Genomic DNA, 26,873 nt, shown 5'->3' on the forward strand with positions numbered 1-26,873 from the left:
TTTGTGACTATAGATCCTAAGAAGTCAGGAGACTTCTTAGTCTCAGAGATCAAATTCTGACCTATAAACTAAATTTCAATTACATTAATTCAAAATTCTTAACTGTCATAGGCATTTCTTCCTTTCATTCCTTTTCTACTGGCTTCAATTCAAAGTTGTTTATTCCATCACCTGGTGAATAAACACATTTCAAATGACTTTCAGATAACAAGAGCTAGAAGGAGAAAGTCCAGCATTTCCACTTAGGGCACAATGACTAACATTCCATATTAGACGGGGTCAGTGGAAGTAGCAAAGCAAGTATAAATCATTAACGCTTTCTATTGCCTATTCTATTTCAAATCAAAGATTTTAATCAAATGGCCTCAATTAACATGGTTCAATTCTAGCAGGCACATATCTTAATCATCCTTCTATTTGTGACCCAAATAAAACTACAAAAGTCTTAAAATACTTGCAGGAGTTCTTCTCTTAAATTGGTAATCCCTTTAGCAGATCTTCAAATCACTAACACAGAGTACCTTCACAGTGGAATATGAGCTATGGGATGTCCAAGTACAGCAAATTCTTTACCTTAACAACAATAAAAAATAAATTGAAGAATATTAGGATATAAAATATGGGATATGGCTTATTAATTTTAACCAAAGTTCTCCTCTAGATTTTTTAGAGAGTTAATCTCCAAGTGTCCATCTCACATACTCCACAACTTTTTACATGAACCATCATTATTTTCAAAAAACCTCTTTTTTTAAAATTATAGATATATTTGTACATGCATTACAGTGCTGAAGGTATTGATTTATGGAACATTTTTGTAGTAACTGGTATTTTAAGATCAAAGCATACTACTTTGATCTGGGCCTATTTTTAGTTTGAAGAACCTGTTACAATAGCTAGACTAAAACTTCTTCCAACAGATAACTTTCACATCAACTGAAGTTTATTTTAAATTTAATACAGAAATTTTGTTTCCTAGGAAAATACAATATTTTCACATACTTTTTAAATTATCATGAAACAAAATATCCAATAAAGATACATGCATTGCTGTGCACCAGCAGAAACTCATCAGACTACATGCTGAACATTATTTAGGTAAATCTTTCTTCTTCCTTTGTGATTTTAAGACAGGCAAAACTCATTTCATTCTCTATGTTGATGCTTCAGACAAAATAATGCTGTTATAACTGATCTCTTCTCAGTTGTCTTCCATCAGTGATTATTTTGAGCTATTACGTACACAGTTCCAAAGGGCTTCATTCATCAAATTACAGAGTTAAAAAAAGCAGGCTTAATTCTAGCCTAAAGCACAGACTGTGGACATATCAAGTCCCAGCATAAAACACACATGAGAAATTTGGCAAAGAAAAAACACTAGATTGAACCTTGATTTGAATGTGAACCTTAACATTTTAACATTCATACAGAGGAGATTTATCTAGGAAAAAAGAAAAAAACCTAAACTACAGTATTGTTAGTGACAGACAGAGAACTACACACATTGTGATGCAGTGGGAAAGAAATCTAGGTGACTGTCAGCGTGGGCCAACAACTACAATTTGTCAGTGTCTTGAGGCACTGTAATTACGGAATATTAACACAGGAAAATTATTTTATTTTACTGAGTTCTTCATGACAACAAACCATGCAAACCTCCACAATAAAGCAAAAGCAAAAAAGAACCACCTCATCCAAAAAAAAAAAGAAAAAAGAAAAAGATAGAGAATTCTAAATTAGCTGAAAGTCCATGCAGCAAGGGAGAAATTATCTGCTCAAGCAAGACCAGGGCAGTACTTGTAGAAGCATTATTTAGATGTAAAGAAAAGAAGTATTTAGAATAATGCTTTTTTTTTTGATGTGTCTCTATGCTTGGGGGTGCAAGGTAGTTACATCCAAAGCTTTTGGGAAGCAAAAATTGTCAAGAAATAGAGTCACGGCAGAAACACCTCTGTGTTCTTTACGGTATCTGCAACACCCAGTCTGCTTCTTCTCACCTTTGAAGAAACTGGACAAGAGTTCTAGCTAAGCAATGACAGAAGACATTCCAGTACCTCATCCAAAATTCTCTCAGAATCACATGAAGAACAGCAGCTGTGGTCAGTGAGGCTTCTCGATTTAAATTACATTTTTACAAGTTCAGACACTCTTTTACAGAAACATGCAGTAATATGTCTGAATTGCACCATCACTAAAAATCCAAGATGCACATGCAAATCATCTTGAAATACAAGGATACCTGTTCATTATACTAATACTACCCCTACTTTTATTACTAAAACATTTTGTATGTGTCACCACTGTTAGATTCTGCACATATTTTTAACACAGCTCTTACTTCTATGCATTTATACTTAGATAACATTGCTGAACTAATACAATAGCAGCTGCAATGCAAGGTTACTACAGAGCTCTACATAATTCCAAGATTAGTACTTCAAATTATAAGCAGCACACCCTTCATAATAGAAAGCCTTACAATTTCTTTTGTAGCATATGTGTCCTGCTCCAAAGTAAATCACATCTATTTTAGATTTTCGCACCAATAAGAGGAAGGGCCTATTTTGTCCTTGAGTCTCTTAATGCAGAACACTTCAAGCCATTTATTTCCATGGAAATCTGTAAAAGTTACTGATTATTGAGTCATCTCTTGTTAACTCAATTGCTCACAGGTCAAAGAAACAGTAATAAATTTACTCACAAATATGGAAGACAAACTGGGGTTAGATGGTGTCTAGCGAATTTACTACTTTTGTTGACTATTTCTATTCACTTAAAGAAAAAGCAGAACTTTGACCTTAATAGTGGGTGAAGAAGAAATGCAGTTTAATCTGGAGTGTGAATATTTGTCAAAAGAAAGTGCAGAGCAAAATATTAAAACAATAATATAGATGAAACTATCAAATATTTGGAAAATATATGTATTAAAATTCATTCATATAAAAGTTCAGCCTTTCTACTGGTAGTTTTGAAGGTATTTCCACAGACCTGCTCTCACCCTGCAGTTCATATTTGTGCTACAAACTAAAGACAAAGCTCCTGATGTGACTTGATGGTGTGTCCAGAACCACGGCTGAAATTTGTGCTGACAAACAGCAAAGCAATAGTTAAAGGGTTGTGATGTTCATGCTGCACTTTTAATGGTGAATTGTGTAGACTTTCCTCTTATCTTACCAGAACCATTCCTCGCTTTGAGAACCAAAAGGAGTCTTAAGAAAACAATGTCTTTAAATTTTATTTTCTAACCATTGTATGATTTCTCTGCAACTGAAATAATGATTTCTAGGCTTGAGAGAGCATCTTTTTAAAATATTTTCAAAAGCACAATAACAAATATAGCTCTCATGACTTGTATGTCTCCTGCACTTAAAAGAAACATAAAAATCTCCCCCTCCCCTTGACACTATACTGGGCAAAACATTTGTAAACTTTAGGGCACAATAGAAAAAAAACTCAAACTTCTCATAATCCCGTGGAATAAGACATATCAGCAAGGTTAATAAAACTAACTGAAAACCAGTATTACAACTGTGTACAACTACTGAGCAAAGACACAGTTGAAAACATCAAGACCTACAGTGCTGAGAGGTTTTTTCCCCTCTTTGTGCTCTAGTATGGTAGAATCCATTACTTTTGGGATACAGAAGTATAGGAAGTTAAGATCAAACAAAAAATTTATCAAATGAAAAACCGTCTGAATCTCATTATCACTTAATAATGGTGCAAAAAATTCATGTCATCAGTGCAAATTAAGGAAAAAATACGGAAAATAGGACTGGGATGGATTGAATGAGGGTTTTTTTGTTTTTTTTTTTTTTTAAATCAGGCTAAACAAAGTATAAGAAACTGGATAATTACCTAAAAATGACAGCAGAAATTATATAACTTCATAGCCTATTTATTATCGGGCTAGCACAAACAAGCACAAGGAACAGCAAAGTGACAGCAGGGAAAAGTTTATTAAACCAAGAATCAGATGTTCATTTCTAGAAGAAGCACCCAAACACTTCTGCTGCTACCGCACTTGCACTCAATTGTTGTCAGGGGGAAGAGGACAGCTCAGAACTGTTCCCAGATGCAGTTTCTGAGAGATCACTCCCTACTTTCCCTCAAAACATCCTTCTGCTCCACTGTGGCACGAGTATTTTATGCCAAAGTAAAACATAAATGCCACTATACAGCCAGTTACATGTAACTGTTATGTGTTGCTAACCACAACACATGTAGCTGTCTGCTTGTCCTATTCCTTGCTTGGTTAAAATTTCTGAAGATGTTCCAGAAAAAGTGAACGCACAACAAGGAACGTAATAGCCTTTAGTATATTTTCTATAGTTTGTTTGTCAAGAGTGGAATCATGTTACTCCATAAATTCAGTACAAATAAAAAGTTTACAAAGAACCATTTAACTACTTAAAATGTAAGTCCAGGTTGTTAGACATTCTTAAAAGCTGTAGACTAATCTTAATGGCTTGATCAACCATTTCAGCTTTAACACATACAAATTGAAGTTACAGATATCTTTATCATTTGGTTAATTTGCTTAAGACAATTTCCTTAAGACTTAAAATATCTTAAGTCAGTTCATACCAGCAAAGATGGCAAATACCTTCACCATCAACTGACGCTGAGAAATAACAATAGCTTAAAATAATAAGTGTGAAACATAGGAGTTAATAAGTTAGAAGAGTATTCAGTGATTACCTTATTTATACCTGAAATACTCTAAATTCAAGAACAAAGAAAACCACCTGGACTGCTTACATTGCAAACAATCAACTAAAATATTTTCTAAAGTAGGCAAGTCAAATTTACATCCAGAAAACAACTGTTATAAGAAAGGAGTGACAAATCAGTCAGAAATTTTCCTTAGTTGTATCAAAACCAGTGGGTTTATTTTTAATTAAAAAAAAAATTAAAAAAATACACACAACTGTTGTATAAGTTTGCCACATATTAGATTTGCCATTCAAATCTGATCACAAATCAATATACAAACAATCTGATTTGGGCAAATAATATTTGGCAACACATAATAGTTTGGAGCAAGCAAAGCAAAATATTTTATTTGAAAGGATCACAGAGAGACTTACTGAGACTTAACATATCTTACCTACATAATCATAAATGCCTTACAACAGGAGGTCATTAAGAATTACATTGGGATACTTTGGCCTAAAAAATTTGATTTGCAGACACATTTCTTTATTTGAATCTTTCCCACTAATATATAGGTCTTTCACAATTTGCTTCTAAATAAAACCTGCCAATATCTACCAATTTCCTCTACCTGATCTTGCATTTTCTTCGTGTCATCTTTCATTCTCTACAGCATGTAAATACAACAGTAATGAACACCAGATAGACATTTAAACCTGCTTACATTCCACTCATTGACAGGATTCAATCAAAAAGACCAGAAATACTTTGAGTTGGAAGGGACCCAAAGAGATCACTGAACTCAATTACCTGCTCCTTGCAGGACTTCCTAAACTCTGATTAAAAATAAAAGCATTCCTAGTAGCCAGTAAAAGTAAGGGCAATAGCAGGAATTATTATCTCTGCATGAATCCAAAAACAATCCAGATACTTTCCAAAATCTTTACCTTACACAACATAGCTTCTACAAGAAAGACCTAGATGTAAATTGTCTCCACCACTTTGATGGCTGAAACGGAGATCAAATTCTGAAAAATATTTTAAATTACACATGTGCCATTTTGACAGGTATTAAACTACATAAAAACAATGTTTCACCATTGCATACTCCCTTTTACTGCAATACATTAGCATCTTGCAGCCAGAGAAGAGAGTGTTGCTACACAATATGGTGTTAGGAGACACCCGAGTACCTAATTAGGAGACTTGATAAATACACAATGTAAAATTACAGAAAGAATATTCTAAAACCTTCAAACACGATTTCTCCCTTGCACGCATACCAAAAATTCTGGGCTTCAATCTAGAAATGAATTTACTATCACAAACAAAATAGTTATAGTTCCTCATATTCATGCTTTCAAATAGGTACAAATCATAATTTTCCTTTGGAAATGTTTGCAGCGTGGAAAAAAGAAAAAGGTGGCTAGCACTGTAAATTACAACATTGAATAGCAAATAATTACAGCAGACATTTGGAAAACCACCAATGTTTAAGAGTTTTTCAGTTGTTGGCTAAACAACTGCAAGTATCTTTGCCAAAACCAGAATAAAACGTCTAATCAGAAGTGACTCTTGCATAGAGAAAATAACTTATTCACTAATCTATTTAAAGAAGAAAGTTTAACCAATTATAGAAAACACTGTGACTGCATCGATTCAGTTGCACAATTCAATTTTCAATTCCAATCTCATTCAAGGCTTACAAGCTCAATCCCATGCTTTAGCAAGTAGAAAACCTCTTCTTCCTCCAGTGGTTTGCCAAAACTGAGTTCTAGAAATTAAAGTGTGCACTAGGTGAGGAATTCTGTGCCATTCAACTACATATATTTTTAACATTTTTCCGAGGGAAATGCATGGGTTACAAGGTCATTAGTCAACAATTGAGACATGTCCAACTATATTTAATCATTAAGAGACTCAATTCTATCTTTAAAATAATTTTTGCATTTAGTTAAATGCTATCTCCTCCCGTGAAAAACTCACCAAGAGTGAGTCACTGAGAACAGCACAAACATTCGGAAAAGTTAAATTGTAAGTGGCTTAATAGGAAATGTCATGGAAATACAGTAAAAGTATAATTGTATGGGAAAAATGTGACAATCACCTAACTATGTAGACACAGGTGAGATTTATATCCGCACACATACATACACACATATATATATATATAACACAATAGCTGCTCCAATGGCCTTGGATTAAAGAATGTTTTAGGAACATCCTCTGAGGGAAAATTACTAGTCTGTCAGCAAAGCAGAAAATATGTCAGAGAATTTATATAGATGTACAAAATTCAAGTGAATGTGTGAGAAACAAAGAACCCTTCAAACATGACTGCTTAAGGATGTATAAAAGATACTCAAGGTAAAATAGGTAATCCTATTACAGCTAAGGTTAAATGGCAGTTATATGAGACATCATCCTAATAAAATTGCAATATATAGAGAAATATAAGTCATCTTAAAAAATATGAGTACCTAGAATTTGAATACATGTTTTGGATATACATTAAAAGGTAATTTGAACTCAAGATCTTTCCAGAAGTTATAAAAGCGGCAGATGCTCTAAATCTTCAGAACAGAAATCAACAGCTTTCCGAGATCCAGTTCAGTGCATGCACATTAAAAACCCGGTCCCAAAGCTAAAGAAAATTTCTTTAGAGCATGTACATATGGGCAGCTTTATGCTATTTCAATAGAGCCCAAAGGTAGCACTAAAAGCAAAGGATTTTTCTTCAATTTATAATTTATCCCACAAAATGTTAAATTCTTGTGCCAAAAAACATTCAAGTTAATTTATCATCAAATGCACGGTACAACTGTTTTGCTACTGGAAGAAAAAAAAAAAAAACAAGCACCATACAACATAATTTCCACTAACCTTCAGGGTCAAGGAGTTTCTCTATTCCCAGGTGCTGCCTGGCTATGGAGAATGCATGGTCTAATCGTTGTACAGGTGACTGCTGAGAAGCAACAGCATTCCAATCAAACAGGTCTGGTCTAAAGCAAAAATAAAAGGAAGAATAAGTTTCTTATTTTTCAGTCTTACATTTACTGATGTTTTTCTAAAGCTAAGCATCAGCATCCACTTTTTTATTCTCGTAATGAAAGATAGTGTTAATTGGCCCTGGGACTAATGAAGCTCAGTTTCTAATGGGTTTGCATTCTGTTCTCATCCATGTCCACCACAATCACATTGTCCATGATTGGTTCTTTCATTCCAGTCCCAAATTGTGCTTGGGTGGGACAGATCAGGTGCAGTGGCCATGCAATTGGGACTGGCATGTGGCAGGACAAGCAGGACAGAACTGCCGAGGCCATCTGGGGCCCTTCCTCCTCTCCCTAGCTACCAGTCTTTCACCTCAATTCAGATTTCTAAGAGTGCAATTGCTTCTGAGATTACCAGCTCACTGCTGCAACAGATTAAAATCAGTCAACAATTTAAAAAATCCATAGTCATAGAAACATTTGGGTTGGGAAACACCTCTAAGAACATAGAGTGAAACTCTCACCCTTACACTGCCAAGTCACAATTTATATGCTCTTACAGGAAAAGACAGAATGACCAAAATTGAATTATAGTTCAGATGCAGTCTGGGACCTTGTATTAACAGCTGCACTATTTGCAATATAAATAATGTTAGTACAGTACAATCTTTGGCTTTTCATCTAAGAGTTATCCATTAGGAAATCAGAATTTGTTATCAGGCACTCTGAAGAAATAAAGTTTAATCAAATACCCTGTGATTACTCTGCATGTAATATGAAGATAAACAACCATGCTATTTGTGACTTCAGTACAGTGTTCTAAATCAGGGGACATTTAAATGTATCATTTCAACTACTGATAAATCAAGCACACTATTTACACCATTTAAATTTTGCAATTAATGAAAGATTTACTCACATTTTTATTAATTTTAGTAGTTAATTTTAAATAGTATCCTGAGTTATAATAAATGGAAAAATGTTTACTACATCATATCGTAATAATATCAATATAGTAAAGAAAAATACTCCTTTTCCCTAGTAGTTATTCTTTAGTTATATACCTCTGCTGTCTGATTTTTTTCTGAGGGGACTAATTTTCATAGTAACAACTAAGTTATTCCAAGTTATTTTGCTCCTCTCTGCATAGATGCTCAAATATTACAGTTTTCTACCTCCCACATGCAGAATAACTCCAAAATACTAATAAATTTTAATTTAATATTAAATCTGGCTGGGGACAGGGTGGAGAAGGGAGAGGAAATTTAGGCAGTAATCTCTGGGTTTACCCATGGATGGATTAAGTCTGTGATCCTACAGACTGGTTTGTGTACCAAAACACAGGAATGCAAAACATACACTGTGTGTACATAACTAGTAAAAAATATTTTTGGCCATTTTCCTTTAGCTGGGAAAGGAGTTACCATTGTTCATAGTAGACTACACAATGCTATGGTTCCAATTTACAGATAAACAGTGTTCAGAGCAAACCAGGTATTACTGCAATGTGATCACATAAAATCAAGACCTTCTATTTTTCCCTTTGCTCTACCTTCCCAAAACCAGTGGCGGACAGATGAGCCAGAAACTTGGGACAGGTGACCCAAACCAGTGAAAGGGATACCCCATGCCACACAACTTGCTCAGCCATAAATAGCTGGGTAAAAGAAGGGAATGAGGTTGGGGAGTGTTTGTCTAGGAAGGTGTCTCCTGCTTGAGGAGTGGCTGGTACCAGTTACTGCTTTGGCAAAATTTGCTTTTCTTTTCTTCTTACCTGCATGTATTAAAGGAGTCTCTATTTTGACTCAAGATTTTTCTAGCTTTCTTTTTTTCCTATTCCCTTCCCTGTCCTGGGGCAGCAGGGGGTGAAGCAAGCAAATAGCTGTTGGGTGCTCAGCTGCTGGCTGGGGTCAAGCCACCACACCCCTACACCTTATTCTGCAAGCACACAGATATTACTCAAATCCCTATTCCAAATTTAACTCTAGGCATAGGATGCACAAGCTCATAGAGCAAATTTAGCTAAGAGAACACTGCAGTGACCACAAAGTTGTCTGTTTTGACTGTCTTAAAAAGCTTGGCAAGAATGTGTCACACATATACTACACAGACTAGAGTGTAAAAAGATTATTTGGTAAAAAAAGTTTTTAGGACAAGGAGAGGAAAGAAATGTATCCAAGGGACTGCCTTCTCCTGAAATTTTTCTTTTTTCCTTTTTTTTTTCTGTTTTAATTTGGCTAAAAGTTCTAAGCACACCTGCAATGCTGAGAGCAGTATATTATGTTCACAGAATCATTTTTTGTTTGGTGATACAATATTCTATATATGGGAACATACTTTTAATCAGTTAGGACTCCACTGGGCAAGAACATGAATATTTACAATTGCTCCTTGAGGAATGTCACAATATTGTCTTATCCCTCCTGAGAAAATCTCTGTCATCATTAAGAATATCTTAGATAGTCAATTTCATCCAACTTTTCAGTTGTATAATCCAGGAGGGTATTTTCAAGTTAACCTGCCAAGACAGTATAAAATAATTATCATGACTTCATGTCTAGAGGTAGGACTCTCAATATAAGACAGAATTTTTGTTCATTTGTTTTTGTGGTTTTTGTTTTTGTTTTTTTTTTTTTTCCTTTTAAAAACCAAACACTCGAGCACTCACAAGAGTTTGAAACAACATCACATCTTAACACCTGGGTTGAATTTGCATGCTGTCTCTGCAGAGAATATTCAGCATCTCTCTCCACTCATTACAGATGGCAAAAATTTGAACCCTCAGAGATATAGCCAGAAAGGAATTTGTGAGATCTAGTACGTTACTGTCAGATTTCTTATCCATTTTCTTAGTATTGTACATAAAGCAGACAGCACAGATTCCAAAACAATTTACAAGTATATGGTCACCTATTGCAACTCAGTTCTGATAAGCACCAATTTAATTAAAATAAAAATAAATTCAAAAAGCTCTCTCTACTCCAACAGCAATTTAACTTTCCAGATTTTCACTTTGTTGAAAAATTATGTTGCTATACACATTTCAGTAGCTCTATCACTATAATAACAGTGTCATAATGTCAGCTTGAAGCAGGAGCTTCTCAGTGCTATGTGTCAGGATGTTTCACTGGGTGTATTTATGTGGCAATACTGCCATGTGTGATTGTGGGAAATAATATAGCCTAGAAGATTAATAATTGTGGTAAGTGGAAAACAGCTTTTGAAAATCCCTGAAACAACACTAAGACTGATTTTCAAATTACAACTGTTATTAGCTGTCTAAGGAGTTTTAAATACAGGAGTGAGAAGGCATGAAATAGTAAAGGAAAGATTTGAAATGGAATATGATTCTCTGCCTTCATTTGTCCTCTCCATATTGTTCAAATAATACCAAGGGAGATGGAATTTATTCTCATATCTGCAGCTTGGGTCTTGCCTGAAAGGGAGGAAACCCATGGAAAAATAACTAGCATTTCTCACTTTTCTTCCTGAACAATACAACACATTTTCAAAGAAGTTAGAATTAAGTAGAACATGCTGAACTTTATCTAGCCATTCACTGATCAGCTCAAACAGCACTGGTCTTAGATTAGTTTATGACACAACCATGGAGAGCCAAAATTGAAAAGATTGAAGGCTTCAAGGGAGAAGATGGAATTGTAAAAATCAAACTTTCTATTGAACATATGGTAAATTTTTTTACCAACAGTTCTTTCCTATCACTAGCAGAAATCCAAACAATAAAAAAAAAGGGAAAACAAACCTGAACTTTTTGAAAGCATAATTCCAAGAAAAGTAAAGTAAAAAAAGAGACTCCTTTTATCCCTTCTGACCCCCAGTTACATAACTTACAACAGTACTTGTTCAGCCAGAGCGAGAAGATTTATACTATGTATAGTATACTATATACTATGGACAAACAAATCCTGACAGATCTCTATGCAGAGATTAAAGTGATGGATAAGACAAGCCATAGTTTGTGATTATTGTAGACAGAAAATAGTCATAGTTAGACCATGAAATTTATCATCTCCATTTCAATAGAAAAGCTGTGTATTTGTTATTTTACCTGTTTCTACAAAAATATCTCATATATGTTTTCAGAACTCTCAAAATTGAAAAACATCAGGAAAGAGCAACTGATACATAACCTAGTGATTTGCTAAAAAAATTTTTCTTTTCATACCTCTTCATCCCATTGTTTTCGCTTTTACTTTTCCTGTAAACTACTGAAGAAATTTTTTTTTTTTTGCTTCTGTCCAGGACCTCTTTCTGATGTCATTTTCTTTCCCTTCTCCCTCTAGCCCCCTGAAGCAGAAACAGCTGCAATGAAGTGCTCATTTGTAAAGGCAGTCACCTGGCCTAAGTTCAAGCATTTTAAAGAAGCAAGGAGGAAGATAATGAATGCCACCTGTTCCCACTTCAAAATCCTGATTACTGGAGCAGCAGAGAACAGAAAAAGAGCCCCAACAAATTTGGAAAGAGGTAAATATCTCTGATATCCACCTGGAGGAAAAAGATTTAAAGAAGTAAATGGGGAAACGTCTTTGTGATCTGGACCCTTAAGAAGGGAGAGTTTGTAGAAGGACTGACCTCTCTTCATCAGCAAAATATTTTCATTTCTGTATATTCCTAGGGTGATGATGCCACTCCACAGCTGTTGCCTTGTTTTGTTCAGTTCAGAACATGCCATTCAAGAAATCATCTGCCAAGCTTATATCCTGAAAATTCACCCTCTGGGATCACTAATGTCCCCTTGGAGATTTGCCACGTGACCTGTGTTCCACTGCTTCTTCCACTCAGTATTGAAAGCAATTGCTAAAGAGCCTAAATGTCCATGGAGACATGGTAATTACAGAGATGGAAAAATCTACCTCAAGTAACCCCTAAATAAAATGACAGAGAAGGAGCATTAGAAAAATTGGATCTAATCAAAATAGCAAGCTGAAAGCTAGGGATTGGTGGGATAGAAGACTATGAGAAATAAAGCTTCCCACTGCTCTCCCAGCATACTATGTGGTCAGTGCTTCATGAAAGTCTCTTACTTTATCTCAATCCATTTAAGGATGTACTTAGAAAATTCATCCGGATGCAAATTTCACATTACTGTCTGAACCTCTTTAAAAAAACCAAAAAAGCTACAAACTAACACAAAAAGCCACCTGTTCATCACTGAAAACATTATATAAGAGGAATAAAAATATCACCACCCATAAAGAAAAGGAATTTGTTTGAAAAATAAATAGATTTTACGCTACCACAAAATCTACCCTCATTTTAAGAGAGTCTAAATATTAAGAAAAAATCTTTGGGTAGCATCACTCTTTCAGTGATAAAGAGATTTTTGGTGTTTGGGGTTTTCTGTTGAGTTTTGGAGGTGATTTGGTTTGTTCTTGGTTTGGTTTTTGTACAAGTCTAGGAACAGAGCTAAAATTGAGGGGAAAGTACATACATCAGGCACCAGGTCCACTCTATTAGTAAAATATCATACCTGAAACTATAGCTATCTTTCCTTGTGACTAACTCTGCTTCCATTCCTGCCAATGCAGAGGAATAAAGTCAGAGGATGAAAATGAAAAAAAAAGAAGAGAGCATCTGGACAACACTTTCTGGAGAACAAGGAAACAGACAAGAAAGAAGTGAAGAACTGGAGAAATAGGGAATTCTGACCAAAAAAAAAGGTAGAAACTGGAAAAATTGAACAGGGAGAACAGAGGACCTAAATTCAGAGGTGTTTGTCATCTGAATGTTTATCATTCTATGTAAGTAAATCACAAACTATTTATAAAACACAGGATGTGTGAGACACCAAGTTTCCCTAAGAATTCATGTAAATCACTCTTGGACAACTTTTCTTCAGTGCATATTAAAACTGTCTTCTTCAGGTACTAAATCTAAGGCACTCTGACACCAAGTCTCTAATGTACCTGCATCTTAGAGTGATTGAATTAGGATCCTTAGAGAAGATTTTTTATTATTATAGGATACAGTTAGGAGCTCCTGAGCACGGAATGCCCTAGTGTGCCTATTCAATTGATTCCATCTGGAATCTTGAAGGACAGTTCAGTGTTCCCACACACTAAACATGAAATGCTAAGTCAACAAAAATCAAACATCAAACATTGGTTCATCTTAAAAATTACTGCATCAGGGCTTTGGAGGAAATGAGGAAATGAAACTCTTGCAGAGAACTTAGTGATTTAAGTCCAGAAGATGACTGGTGTGTCTTGGAAACTTGCCTCCAGGAATCTGACTGAACACTTGCCATTTCCCAGATAAGTGCAGTAACTACTGGACAAGAGACAAGACTTCTGTGGAGTAATTCTTCACTTCTATTGAAAATAGGCTCACTGTGCAGAAAGCTATGCAAGATTTATGGCAGCAGACAGAAGAAGACTAAAAGCAGGCTTGAGTTTTGCAGCCCTGAATTACAAAACCTGAATAAAGTGCATAAATTCCAGTAAGCAGGAAATGAATGTTCATCTGGTGAACTTTGCTCTGAACTGAACACAGCAGTGCATAAAATCTGACATAGGACACAGAAATTTGTCTAGACAATCCCAGTCTGGTTTACTGGCAACAGCACTCCCCAGCCAGGGACTGATCCTGAATAAATTCCTCTGCTCAGACTTCTGAATAAATTCCTCTAGAGAAGACAAAAATGAATTTCTGATTACTGATTTCAGACACCAGATATTACATGGTCCTGCAGAGCATGCAATCGGAATATCTGAGTATCAGATACCCTAATCAGGGAACAGATAGTCTGCTATTGTTTCTAGGTGGAAAGGCATTGTGGAAAGATGACTGGGGGTAAAATCAGAGTCAATGGAGAAGTTATATTCACATCCTAAGAGAGGTTACGATGGTATGGTAATTTTAGGGAAAAATACAGTTGTGGCTTCCTGGATGGAATGAAGTTGGTGTGTCTGAAACCTGTTCTGGGGTGACTCCCCACACAGTGGGATTGTTTGTCAGTGTTTCCCATTGTCTTGAGATTTCAGAGCCCTCCTCGCCATCTTGCCTTTATTCCCAGCTGCCACAAGGAGCAGCATGTGGAAACAGGCAGCATCTTTGTCTGGGGAAGCCACATGTACATGACCTGCAGAGAGTGTCTGTCATCTTCTTGTCCCATCTGCCTCGGGGAACTAAGTCAAGGGGGCGACCATCTTTTTGTGAGAAAAACACCCTCTCTCCCTGTACACTTTTTTTTTAATCATTATTGCTGTTGTTGCTGTCCATTTCTTATTCCATTGCTGTTTGCTTTCAATAAATTGTGATCCCAATCCAAAGTCTGCTTTTGTTCCTCCCTTGGCAGAGGGGGCAGAGGGAAGGGAGAGGCTTATTTGGAGTTTAATTTCTGGATGGTGTTTAAAACACTGCAGAGTTAAAAAGTTAAACTCCCTAATAACTTCAGTAGTCACTGGCCTTGCAGGACAGTCCCCTCTAAGAGACAAGTATACACTTAAGGCATCAGTAGTAGGAGAAAGAGGTTGGGAGGTTTATCACATTGGGAAGAGCAATCCTGCTTTAGAAGCAACAGTGGCAAGAACTGGGTTTTTTAGATATATTGGCTTGCACATCTTCCTTAAGCCATGTACACACAACCCCCAGAGAACTCTGAATTTTATACAGCAAAGACTAGAAGAAGGCAACTTCTGAGAGAGGCTAAAAACTCAAATCAGCTGGTGGAATAACATGAAAGGTTTTGAAAACAAAGGCCAACTTCTCCAGCTGTGTCCTTGTGAGGCAAATCCATACATTGAATTCAACAGCTTTGAGAGGCTTTCAACGAACACCACATTTCCCCCCTCTAAATACCCACAGGAAAATCTCCTTCTCCCTCTGGGACAACTTCAAAGGCTTAGTTTTGGATCTACTCCTTGCTATTCTCAAAAGTTTCCAAGTCTGTACTGCTTGAGACTATCTTCTTGGTATACAGACTGAAATTCCAGAAAAGGATCTGAGCTGTTGATATTTGGTTGTGCTGTGAAAAGCTCTCCCTCCATGAGAGGATTTAGTAGGACACAAAACGCAGCACCCAGGTCAAAGCAAAGAGTCAGTCATTTAAAAGCATGCTGAAACACCCACAGAGGAAGCAGCTAAACCCCACACACAACAGACAGACTGCCCTCAAGCCCTGTACAGCCATCTGTCGCAGTGAAAAGCTGCTTTTCCCACCTGTGGCTGTGGAGGAGAGCGTTGAAAGCCAATCCATCAGACCAGCTCGTGGTGAAATTGGTAACGTTGACCTGCGGGTACTTGCGAGTCGATTGACGGACCCAGCTCAGCAGAATCATCTCACTGTTTGTCTGCTGCAGCCCAGCCATGATGTTCTTCATTACATCTTTGACCTGCAATAAAAGACAGAATTTGATAAATGACTGAACTTATTAAAAGCTGACTCTTATTTTTCCTGAAATGAAAAACCTTCAGTTAAATAAGTTTCAACCCTAAAGAAAAACTGCTAAGTAATTAAAGAACATACTTGTTTTCTCAATATAATGGCAGCAATCAATTCTGAATGCTTAAAGACACCAGCTACTGACATGTATGAATTCATTCATCCCTGTGCCACAGGTGAAGCAGGGACAGAGAAAGCACATTTGTTAGCATCACTTGTGGTAACAGAGTTCTTTCAAACTAAGTATTTCTCCTTGTGGTTTTATTTGCTCTGGAAATACACCCTTAGTTAATTTGATACATTACAGCAAAATTTGATAAAATGATTAATAGCATAAACTGTGCATCATGTTTTTGACTTAAAGGTGCAAAATGAATTTGCATACATGCACTTGGATGAAAAGTCAATTTATTGCATGCATTAAAAGAGTATTGCATATGTTTCAATTTTATTATTTTAATGAAGTTAATATTCCTTTTTTCACTAGAGAGAGTTTACCAATCTACAGCTATTATTTTACAAAAAGCCTAAAGACTTTTATAAATATTATCCTGGAGTTTGACATAATGCAGTAGATTTTTTATTTCCTGTCAATTTCTCTACTAGTTAAAGAGCACATAAAACTTCTATTAAGAATTATTTTCCTGTAAAGTAGCACCTTTTAAATAATTTCTTTCCCCATACATCTTTTAGAATAGCAGCTCTTTTAAATTGTTCCCTAAGATATAATTTAACTATAAAGATGCTTATTGCTGCTTATTCACTTAGGGAATATTGCATTTCATTATCATTTTCCCCTTGAATTCCTCTGCTGCTAGTAGTATCAGTCATTCAAAGAACAATATTCATGCAGAATCTATTTTATGATAAAGTGTGGACCACTTTGAAACTGTAAAGATTGTAAGATAATACGCAGAAGCTGCAATCTGAAAGAACAGTCAACAAAAACAATGACAATTCATTACTGTGACATAGTAGAAAAAAACAGAGAGAACCTTTTATTGCTAAGTACAGTAAATTGCTCACTAGCTTCACAGTAATTAATTCAATCATTGGATTTTGTGAAGATATAAATTACTGAAATAACATTTTGGGTTTAGGTCTCAGATGCCTATTGACCAAAGAGTATCAGTGCCCTAAATTTTCCTTTTGAGCCTTAGGTGTAAACTTTACATTATATGTTATTAATTTCTAAGATGGAAGGAGAAATTTATCCTCTAAATTTCATGGGACATGTTCCTGACTTCAGTCTTAGGTTTTAATTTGCACCAATGAAAATTAATATAAATTCTGTCAGATGAGAATAGTTTTATTGTTGTTTCCATTTTTACATCAGGAGACAGAAAATAAAGTGTAAGAAAATTAGGAAATATACTCTTTATTTTTGCTTCATATGTCTGAGTGGGTGTTTTGCATTTCTTGACATTTTTAACATCTTTACTTTTGAGAGGTGCCAAAGTTGATTTACATAATGTAGCAAGAAGCTGGGATTTGGCCTCTGTATTCCCAAGCACCTTCACTACTATAAAAATACAGAATCTTGGGTTTTTTTTCAATAATCTGGATGCTGAAAAAGAATAAAACTTTTGCAATTAGCATCTGTTGCACCAAACATAAGCAATGAGAAAGACTGGAAAATACTAAAGTTATGGAGACTTGTCCAAGCTAAGATTTAATTGTTCATTTTGTTTTTTATCATATGCTTATAGATTTTTCTGAATATCATAACTTCTGAACAATACAACACACATTTGCATTAAAGGATAATTGAACATCAGGAACACCATATTTAGAAATAGTTCATAACACAGATTATGTGTTTGAGCTGATATCAAAGAGAAAGGACCTATGTCTATGAACAGAGATGATTAGACAAAATTAGTAAAAAAATGGGCCATCATGAAGGAAATTATTCAGAAGAAGCCAGGTAATAAGTCCAAATACAGCATTTGTTTTTACTTTTCCGTAAATGAGTACAAAACAGCTTCAATCTCACCTTGTTGAGTTAAATATGCTTACAGTTGATAAAGTTTTGCTTTTCTTCTCCTGTATTTCTTTGCAACAATAAAGACTGTTAAATTTATGATTTTTTGTAACATCCTAGGGAGAGTCAGACATTTAAAATAACAGAGTAAAAGGGTCTGACCTCATCCTGAATGCTGAGGCCCCTTCCTCTTCAGTGAGAATTGGTGAATAACTCCACTTCTACAGCTGGAGCCACCCTGTCCACCTGAGTGTCCTGAGGGGCATTTCCATCCCATCCCATCCCGCCTGGCACCTTGGCAGCACCATGCCACACCTGCAGCACAGCACCACCCTGTCTGCAGGATGGCTGGGTCCTGAAGCAGGATCAGTGCCTGAGCACAACGGTGCTGGCTGATATTCTGGTGAAAATGAAGCTTTTTGAAGGCTCCTTGGCTAAGATGTACTGCTGGAAAAGTGGCACACAGAGATGTGTTCATGTCAGCCTGAAGAGCTTCCAGACAAACTCCCTCAGCATCCAGGCTCAAATGCTGCAGCTATTTCAAAGTGCCTCTGCTTCTTGCTGCCAGGTGATGAGTTGACCTCTGCTACCCATTTCTTTTTTACCTCTCCTTTCTAATGCAGTGTATCCTGGCAGGACACAAAGCTTTCAGGTGTAGGAAACTCTGACTTCCAGAGAACAGATATTCTTGCTCTTCCTGGGGAATGGACATGTGCTATGGCAAAAGGAAAAGATTACATTTTGATAGAAGGGGGAGGAAGGACAATACAGACATCACTGAGATGGCTTCAGAAATGCCAGGCTGCCAGAAGGAAAGCTGTGGATGGAATGAGAGCACTGCTGTTCCTGTCACCACATGAAGACAGTGGCCAAAAGCAGCACAGCCAGCCCTGGCTCACAGCACCAATGGACCTTTGATCTTCCCACTGCAGGGCCATGTCCTGGAATCTGGGCATGTGTTGCTGTGTGTGGAAGATGAAAAGGAACACAGCATGATCCCAGGCTCACACCACATCCCTTTCACCTAAAACCAACACTCAGGCATGTAACATTTTATAAGACTGGCACTTAGCTTCAGTATGCCAGACCCTAGAAAAGAGGGAGGGAAGAAATAATCTGAAAAGAAAACTGTTCTCAAAGCAAGAATTTTTAGGAACCTTACATCTCTGACAGAATCACTTAGCATTTTTTACTTGCTAGATCTCAAGTATTCTGACTGCATAGATTACATTTTTATAGCTAGAACCACTAAACTCTTTCCAAGTACATTTGATAGAACATTTTTAAGGACATTTTCATAGATATTCAAGACACCTATCAAAGTAAAGGATATTCTTTGTTCATTGATTCAAGGAGGATTGACAGAAGCATTTCATTTCCATAATCAAAAATCAAAATTAAAATGGTAATTCATATTAAAATACTGATGTTCACAATAACCCTGATGCTTTTAGTAAGTCTCCAAATGAGGCTGTCAGGCTGTTGAAATACTCCCCTCTGAAATATTTTCCTTATGCATAGATCTATTATTTTATTAATTTTTTTTAAAAAAAGTCAAGACTTGGGCCACATTTTTTGCTAGGGGTTTTCTTTCATGCTTTACATGAAAATAAGTTCAATCCTAAAAACATAACACTTTACACACTATCATATAGAATGTTTTCCCACTCTTAAAGGAGTTCATTAAATATAACAGTTCAAAAATTAAATATAACAGTTCAAAAATTAATAGTTTTTACTTAAATGTTAATGCTGTAATGAGGCTGGGATCACAGAGCTGGGAGAAAGAGGGCAGCAGCTTCAAGGGAACAGAATCTGATGGATTCAGTCCCATAAAGAGCTTTGGGAGCAGGTGCTAAACTCAGAACAATGGCTCAATTTCAGGTAAAATTTTAATAATAATCTGAATAAAACAGGCTATATAAGAACACAATTACCACAGGGGATACAGAAAGCCATATTTCCACCATATTTCCAGTGCTCAGATGCACTGCCTCTACCACCTCAACCCCTGCCTCTCCTCAATGGGACTGCTGATATCCATTTGGATTGTTACTTGTCACAGTCATAGTTTCTGGAAAAATCCCTTCGCCCAGGATCCTTCTCCTGGGAAGTTGAGAAGCCTCAGAGAAAAGAGAAAACAATATGATCTCATTTGCTTCTCCTGTGTTTTGCTGCTTTGGAATGTGTTTGGAGATTGTTTATCCAACAGGTGATTGTTCCATTGATTTCATGTGAGTTGTTTTGACTCATTGGCCAATCAGGGCCAAGCTGTGTCAAGGCTCTGGAAGAGGTCACGAGTTTTCATTATTATCTTTTAGCCTTCTATCTGTATCCTTTCTGTATTCTTTAGTATAGTTTAGTATAGCATTTTTAATATATTATAGTATCTTAAAATAATAAATTAGCCTTCTAAAAGAACATGGAGTCAGATTCATCATTCCTTCCTTGGTTTAGGAGCCCCGCAAATACAATAGGTACTGGCATTGTTCCTTTCAAGCATCTTTCTTTTACCATCTCTTTTCTTAAACTATTTTTCTACAAAGAGATTAAAATTTTTGTGAGACCATCACACTGTCATATGTAAGTATAGTTGTGCCCTTATGTGTTCCTGGCTGCAGGACATGAAACTGGAAAAGCTTCTTTCCTGTTCATCTACAGCAACACAAGTCTTCACACCAACAATAATCTCATGTCTTTTCACGTTGCTTTTTGTTTTAGATGTAGAGAGATGAATTTCCTCTAAGTGACTCTTCTCAGGGTCTGCAAAAGCAAGACTGCACCAAATAACACAAACTACATGAACATGCACTAAATCAAATAGCTTGTGTATTCCTATTCATTTGTCTTTAGGCCTTCCACAGACCACAAACAAATGTGGTAGTCTTGGTATTTTACCAAGATGAGACAAGTGGCAGATAAGTTTGGTGGCCCTGACTCTGTATTAACAACTTATTTTGTTTCCAGCTGCTTCTTGCCAGGGACAATCTGGGATAGGGAAACCAACAAGAATTTGGAAGAAGAATTTTTTAAGAAATTTACAGCTTTGTGTCACCATAAGTCCTGTCAGTATGTAAGATCATACCTACCTATAAACAGGGCAGAAAAATCACAAATATACTCTAGATCATGCAATTAACTTCAAAATTTGACAGAAAATCTGGAAAATAATGGACTTTCTCCACAGAGCTGTAAATAAGCAAATTTACTTTGAACTCTTCCAATACTTTGAGGGAAATAGGAAGCAAACTAACGGCTCTGAGTGTTTTGGGGTTTTTTTTAAGGAGAAATGCCAAAATATAAATATTTTTTTTTAATTAATCATAATTTAGCAACAACAACAATGTTATTATTTAATAATGGGTTCTTGTTTTCAATCAGGTTTTAGCTACTCTTTAGAAAAAAAAACTAAAATTGAATTCTAGACAAATTGGAATCTTATTTACAGAAATTTAAATACCTGTCATCACAGGTATCACCAGGCTCAAGATGAAGCTTGAAATGTATCATTTTTGCACTGCTAACAAAAGTTTTTTGGTTTTTACATGGCTGCTGTCAAAAAGCTCATCAGGCTACACCAGAACCTGTGTCTTCTGTGTGTCTGTGCAAGTACATGTAAAAAGGAATGGTGGGAATCATTGAAAAGAAATTAGTAAGTACATAGCTAATACTAAAGCACACCTTTAACACTGCTTCAGGATAAAATATGAAACAACAAAATATTAATTTGAACATGATTAGTCACCTCAGTCCATAATTTATTCAAATTAAAACAGAGTGATTCAAGGGTTTTTGGTAAAAGTTGTATAGCTAGGTATCATATTCCATCTGCTCTTAATAAGCAATTTAGACCAATTTTATGCAATTAAACTAGGAATATTGAAGCAGAGACAAAGGAAGCAGTGAGTTAACAATCTGCAGCTTTTCTCTGTTGCTATTGTCCTGTAAAATGAGAATAAAATTGTTCCCTACTCAGATGAAGGATACACATTTTTGATAAGAGTGCTTCAGTTTTAAAGTCTTTTAAGCTTTGTTTCCCACCACCTTTTCTTTTTATTCTATAAAACACTTGTGGATTATTGCTTGGGGAAAAGAGAACACTATGGACAGACTCTTAGCCCAGATTCATACGAACACATGGATTCAGAGCTTCTAGATGATAGATCTTTTTGAATTTTGATTTTACTGTCATTTCAGAATTTTTTTAGTTAAGTGTCCTCATCTACCATGCTGGTTTTTATGTGATCCATTTCATATTTCTCCAAAGAGAAAGGAAGCTAAATGAGCCACATCTGCTTCAATAAATAGGCAGTCTAGCAGCTTTTTAATGTTCTAAAAATAATTCTTGGCAGGATGGGTCAGCAGCAAATAGCAAATGATGTGATTATTTCATTAAAATGGAGAAGTCACTCTTTCTAAGATACCAAAAAGAAATCCACACTGGCTTTGTCTATCCATTTTTTTTAGGTTAACTCATATATATCATCTTGCAATATCTGTGATATTACAAAAAAAGTCAAAAAAGTTTCTGCTAATCCTGTAAAAACTATGTTTTCTTCTTAACATTGTCAATATCCTTGATAATATGTTAGCAGACTGCCATAATATTTGCTGATTTAGCACATTGCAGTGTCTATGTTTACTTTGTAGGTTGTTGCTAGATAACAATGGAGAAAAGATCAGTGGAGTAAAGGTATTTTGTCAGGAAGTAATGAGCAGTGCCACTCACCTGCCAGTGGAGGATTATATTCCAGATCAAACCAAGGGTCAGCTTATGATTTCCATCCACAATATCTGAGCTCCCTATATTTACCAAATCAACCTATTATAGAAAGAAAAAATAATTGTTAAATATTAATAACAAGCATAAGAGGCTGGAAGGATATGAAGGAATAGGCTAAGGTAAATCTCCCATTTCTTTTCTGTTGTTCCATAAACATACAACTCACATTTTATAAATGGAACAATTAATGTTCTGGGAAAAATACCAGCAGTGATCTGGTAGGAGTTCCTATTATTCCAGTTAGAGCATGTTGTGAACCATAAAATGAAAAGCAATAGTTATAATAACTCAAATATTTTTCATGTGAAGCTTCTACAATTACAAATCACACAGACAGATAAACTGCTGTACTCTGCTTTGTACTACCTTACATAATATAATTTTCTGAATGTTAACAGACACAAATCTAGGCACTGTAAGAATGTACAAACCCAAGACATTATATATTTAAATTAAAATAGGACTTAATTTTCCTTAATTCAATTCCATAATGTATAAAGAAATATACAGGATGTGCTCTGGCATACAGATAAAGCAGTGATTGTGATCTAGCAAGTCTTTTCCACAACAGTTCATCCAGTAATGTTGTTTTCCATAATTGTATCATGCATTTGCAATTTCATAATGCATCATTATTTACCGCCATGGAATTTTCCTTCCTCCACATGGGAAATGATCCTTCACCCTCCCCCACTTTTTATAGTATCTGAATAAGGAAGCCAAACTCAGGGTTATAAATGGAAAACTATAAGCTGTTCTGCATATTTGGATAGAATTATGACTCTAAAATTGGCATCCTTGCTGTTTCATAGATGCAACTTTTCATGGTCAGAACTGATGTTTTTTATTGCAAAGTGCCCCATTCCTTCACAAACTTCATTCTGCAGTCTCTAGTGCAGTTCTGAAGTTATTTGATGTTGCATCTGCAAATTTAATAAAGTTTTCACCCTCAAAACAAGATGCTTTGTTCTAATTTTTTTTCAATGCATCTATGTATAGGTCATTTTTGCAAACCACAAATCAGATATTTTATCAAGAACTCAAAAACTCTTAAAGAGCTCAATTCTTTAATAATTTGACATTTTGCAGTAAAAGCACATGAGACTGGCTATCTATTCTAACCATCAATGTCTTGGAACATATCCCTAAATGGAATTTAGACTTCACATGCTAAATTTACAATGGAATCCCCTGCAGCAAGTGGCACCCTACAATTAGAGTTTATTAGGGCAGTGCCTGGGTATTCTACAGACCAAATCCATTCTTGGACGGGGAAGCCTGGACGCACAGAGCCCACATCTGTTTTACTGAAGCAGAGGAACATTGCCCAGCTTGCCAAAGACAGGTCTAAGGCTGTACTGGGGAAAACCCCCACCCCTCACATCCCCCATGGGCCTCCCTCAGTAATTTCACTTTCCTACGGGAAGAAAAATCCTGTGAAATGGATTGACTGGAAGCAGCAGCATTGTTCAGTGTTACCACCCAGAACCTCAGAGCAAAGATGGAACATATCAGCAGAAAAATCTGGACTAGTCACAGGCTTTAATTCACTTTAGAACCATTGATTTTGCATTCTTGATGTCCCAGAGAAATAATTTGTCAAAGTATTGAAGCTTAAGGAAGCTATTTCAGAACCAGGTCTTTTGCTTTCATACAAGACACGGTATATCTTTACATGTACTGTACCAATTTTTACATAGTTTATAAGGTTTTCATTACATGGATATAATGGCCACTGGATGAACACTTCACTTTCTAAAACATTGTTTCTTCTTCTAACTTCTAAAACTGGAATACTCTGTTTTCTTCCCAGATTTGAAAGGGACTTTCCAGATTTGTGTTCTGGAAAATAAGTGAAGAATAAAACCAGTGGGTTTATTGGAAAGGTACTGAGTACTTCAAAAATTATTTTCTATGACTTTTGTAGCCAGTTATGCAAGCAAAACCTTCTTGTATAGTGTAAAATAATGTACTGATGATTTTTTTTCCCAATAATGTCAAATGTTGCACATTTTGAACAATTAGAAACTTTTCCTTCTATTTATTTACATCAAATACCATTAAAAAAATCAAGCTGGAGGTCTTTATGTCAATCTTGTAGGGTCACTTTCATTTATGTACAAATCTTTAGGTGGATTACCTTAAATTTATAAAATCAATAACTTTATTCAGCACTTGAAATCAAGCATTACTGACCTCCTGCAGCTATCAAGAAATCCAATATAATATACAACACAGAATACAGATATAATATAATATACAACACAGAATCTTTGTTTTGTCACCTCTTACTTTTAAGCAAGTGTTATGTGTTTTTTTTAATTTATTTTTGACGAGAGTTATGATAAAAATAGTGGGCACACAAAATGTCTGCTAAAATTATGGGTCCATTAGAATGCCTGCATAAGGAAGATAACATGAGAATATTTACTCAAGAATGATTCACAGGATACTGGCTTGAAAAATCAATCTTTACAAAGTAGAATTGAAAGTGATATTGATATGATTAGTGTTTTGAATCATGAGAGACAGTTGCCTTTGAAACTTAATTAAATATTGTGGGAAAAGTCTTGGGTTTTCAGGGTTCATAATTGTCAGAGATTGCGAGTAAATATTTTGATAGGAAGCATCTGGTAATCACCTATATCTGACTTCTTGTATTTAACTTTTTAAAATTTATTTTATACATCATTCATTAGAATAAAATCATGCAGGTTGATCTGGCTTCAGACAGCACCCATTACAGATATATTAGCCAAACTTCACTGGGAGAGGATTTTAAACTCCTTACAACACATTTGACCCTGATGTTGAATGGGAAAGTATCCAATCCACGTTGATAAACCTGCTTTGACTCTATAGAAGTTCTCTTTAGTGCTTTTATACTATGGACCAAGGTGTTTGATTCAACACCTAAAAAGCATTTTGTGTGCTGTCTACAGGCTGTTCTGAGCCTGTCTGGCTGAATACTTACATTATTTCTCTGCAAAAAGTGGATTGCTTTGTTGACATTGTTCAGAGCATGAACTTTTGTGGAGCCCTTTTCTTTTGCCTACAAAGAAAATAAACCAAACTTTACTGTGCATAATCAAAATGTAGAGTACACTATATGTAGCTCACATCTTATATTGCACCTGTAGTTTTCTATTTCATAAATTTATGAGAATATAATATCAACATACACTGAGATTATGCAGCTACTAACATGAAATAAAGTTAATTGTGAAACAAACTGGATCCACAGTTAGAAGGTAATTTTCAGTGAAGAAATCATTAAAATGCATATAAAATTAGCTCATTCTAGATTCTTTTTATCATGATTAGTTGTCTTCTGCATGGCACAATTTAAGAACATTGCTATGGCAACTAAACAGATAAGAATCAGTTTGTGTAATATTTATGTACAAGTGCATTATCTCTGGATTTTGATCCTCAGTCTCCCACCCTTCTTATGAGAAGATGCTGTAGTTACAAATTCCAACCAGGAGCACAAGAGAAGGCATTAAAAAATGTGTGTGACTGTCACTTTAGAATTTCCAGGTTAATAAGAGCTAGCAGTTCTCTCTTTTCAGACAAGTACAATCAGAGAAGATGGACCATATGTATGACATTAGAAAACCATTCTAATTCTACCCATTAAATTCTATTCCAGCTAAAATCCAGATATCTAAATGAAACCTGCCTCAGCCCTGTTTCTCAGCGCCACACTTAGTAAGTGCGTCCAATAAAGCAGAATATTTTCATTTCAATTATAGGCCTTGCAAAGTGTTATTGTCTAATACAACTCTCACAAGGCTTCCTCAACTTCAAATGAAACTGAAACCTAATCAGACCCCTAAAATAGTTTCCACATGCCCTCATGAATGGAAGAAATTAGTGAACATCAACTACTACAATTATCACAACTTTAAGACTTCAATACACAGTAAATGTGTTACAAAGCACTTACAAGTTTTTGGCCTGTAAGGCATTCCAGGAGCTCCAGAAGTCTTCGTCCATCTCGAAAATCATTAAAAAGGTCTTCAATGTGACGTCTTCCAAACTGAAATGAAACAA

The 26,873-nt window shown here is 35.7% G+C and overlaps 1 protein-coding gene across 1 annotated transcript in view; it reads right to left on the reverse strand.

Annotated features, from left to right (window-relative positions):
- Positions 1–26,873, reverse strand: part of DMD (dystrophin) — a 979,219-nt gene that overhangs the window by 761,464 nt on the left and 190,882 nt on the right. The window contains exons 3-7 of the mRNA XM_058822052.1: positions 26,767–26,859; positions 25,792–25,869; positions 22,764–22,856; positions 15,828–16,000; positions 7,540–7,658 (exon numbers count right to left, since the gene is read on the reverse strand). Coding sequence (XP_058678035.1) covers positions 7,540–7,658; positions 15,828–16,000; positions 22,764–22,856; positions 25,792–25,869; positions 26,767–26,859 — 556 coding nt within the window. The remainder of the gene's footprint in view (positions 1–7,539; positions 7,659–15,827; positions 16,001–22,763; positions 22,857–25,791; positions 25,870–26,766; positions 26,860–26,873) is intronic.

This window comes from Ammospiza caudacuta, chromosome 2 (assembly GCF_027887145.1).
Source record: "Ammospiza caudacuta isolate bAmmCau1 chromosome 2, bAmmCau1.pri, whole genome shotgun sequence".
Classification (NCBI taxonomy): domain Eukaryota; kingdom Metazoa; phylum Chordata; class Aves; order Passeriformes; family Passerellidae; genus Ammospiza; species Ammospiza caudacuta.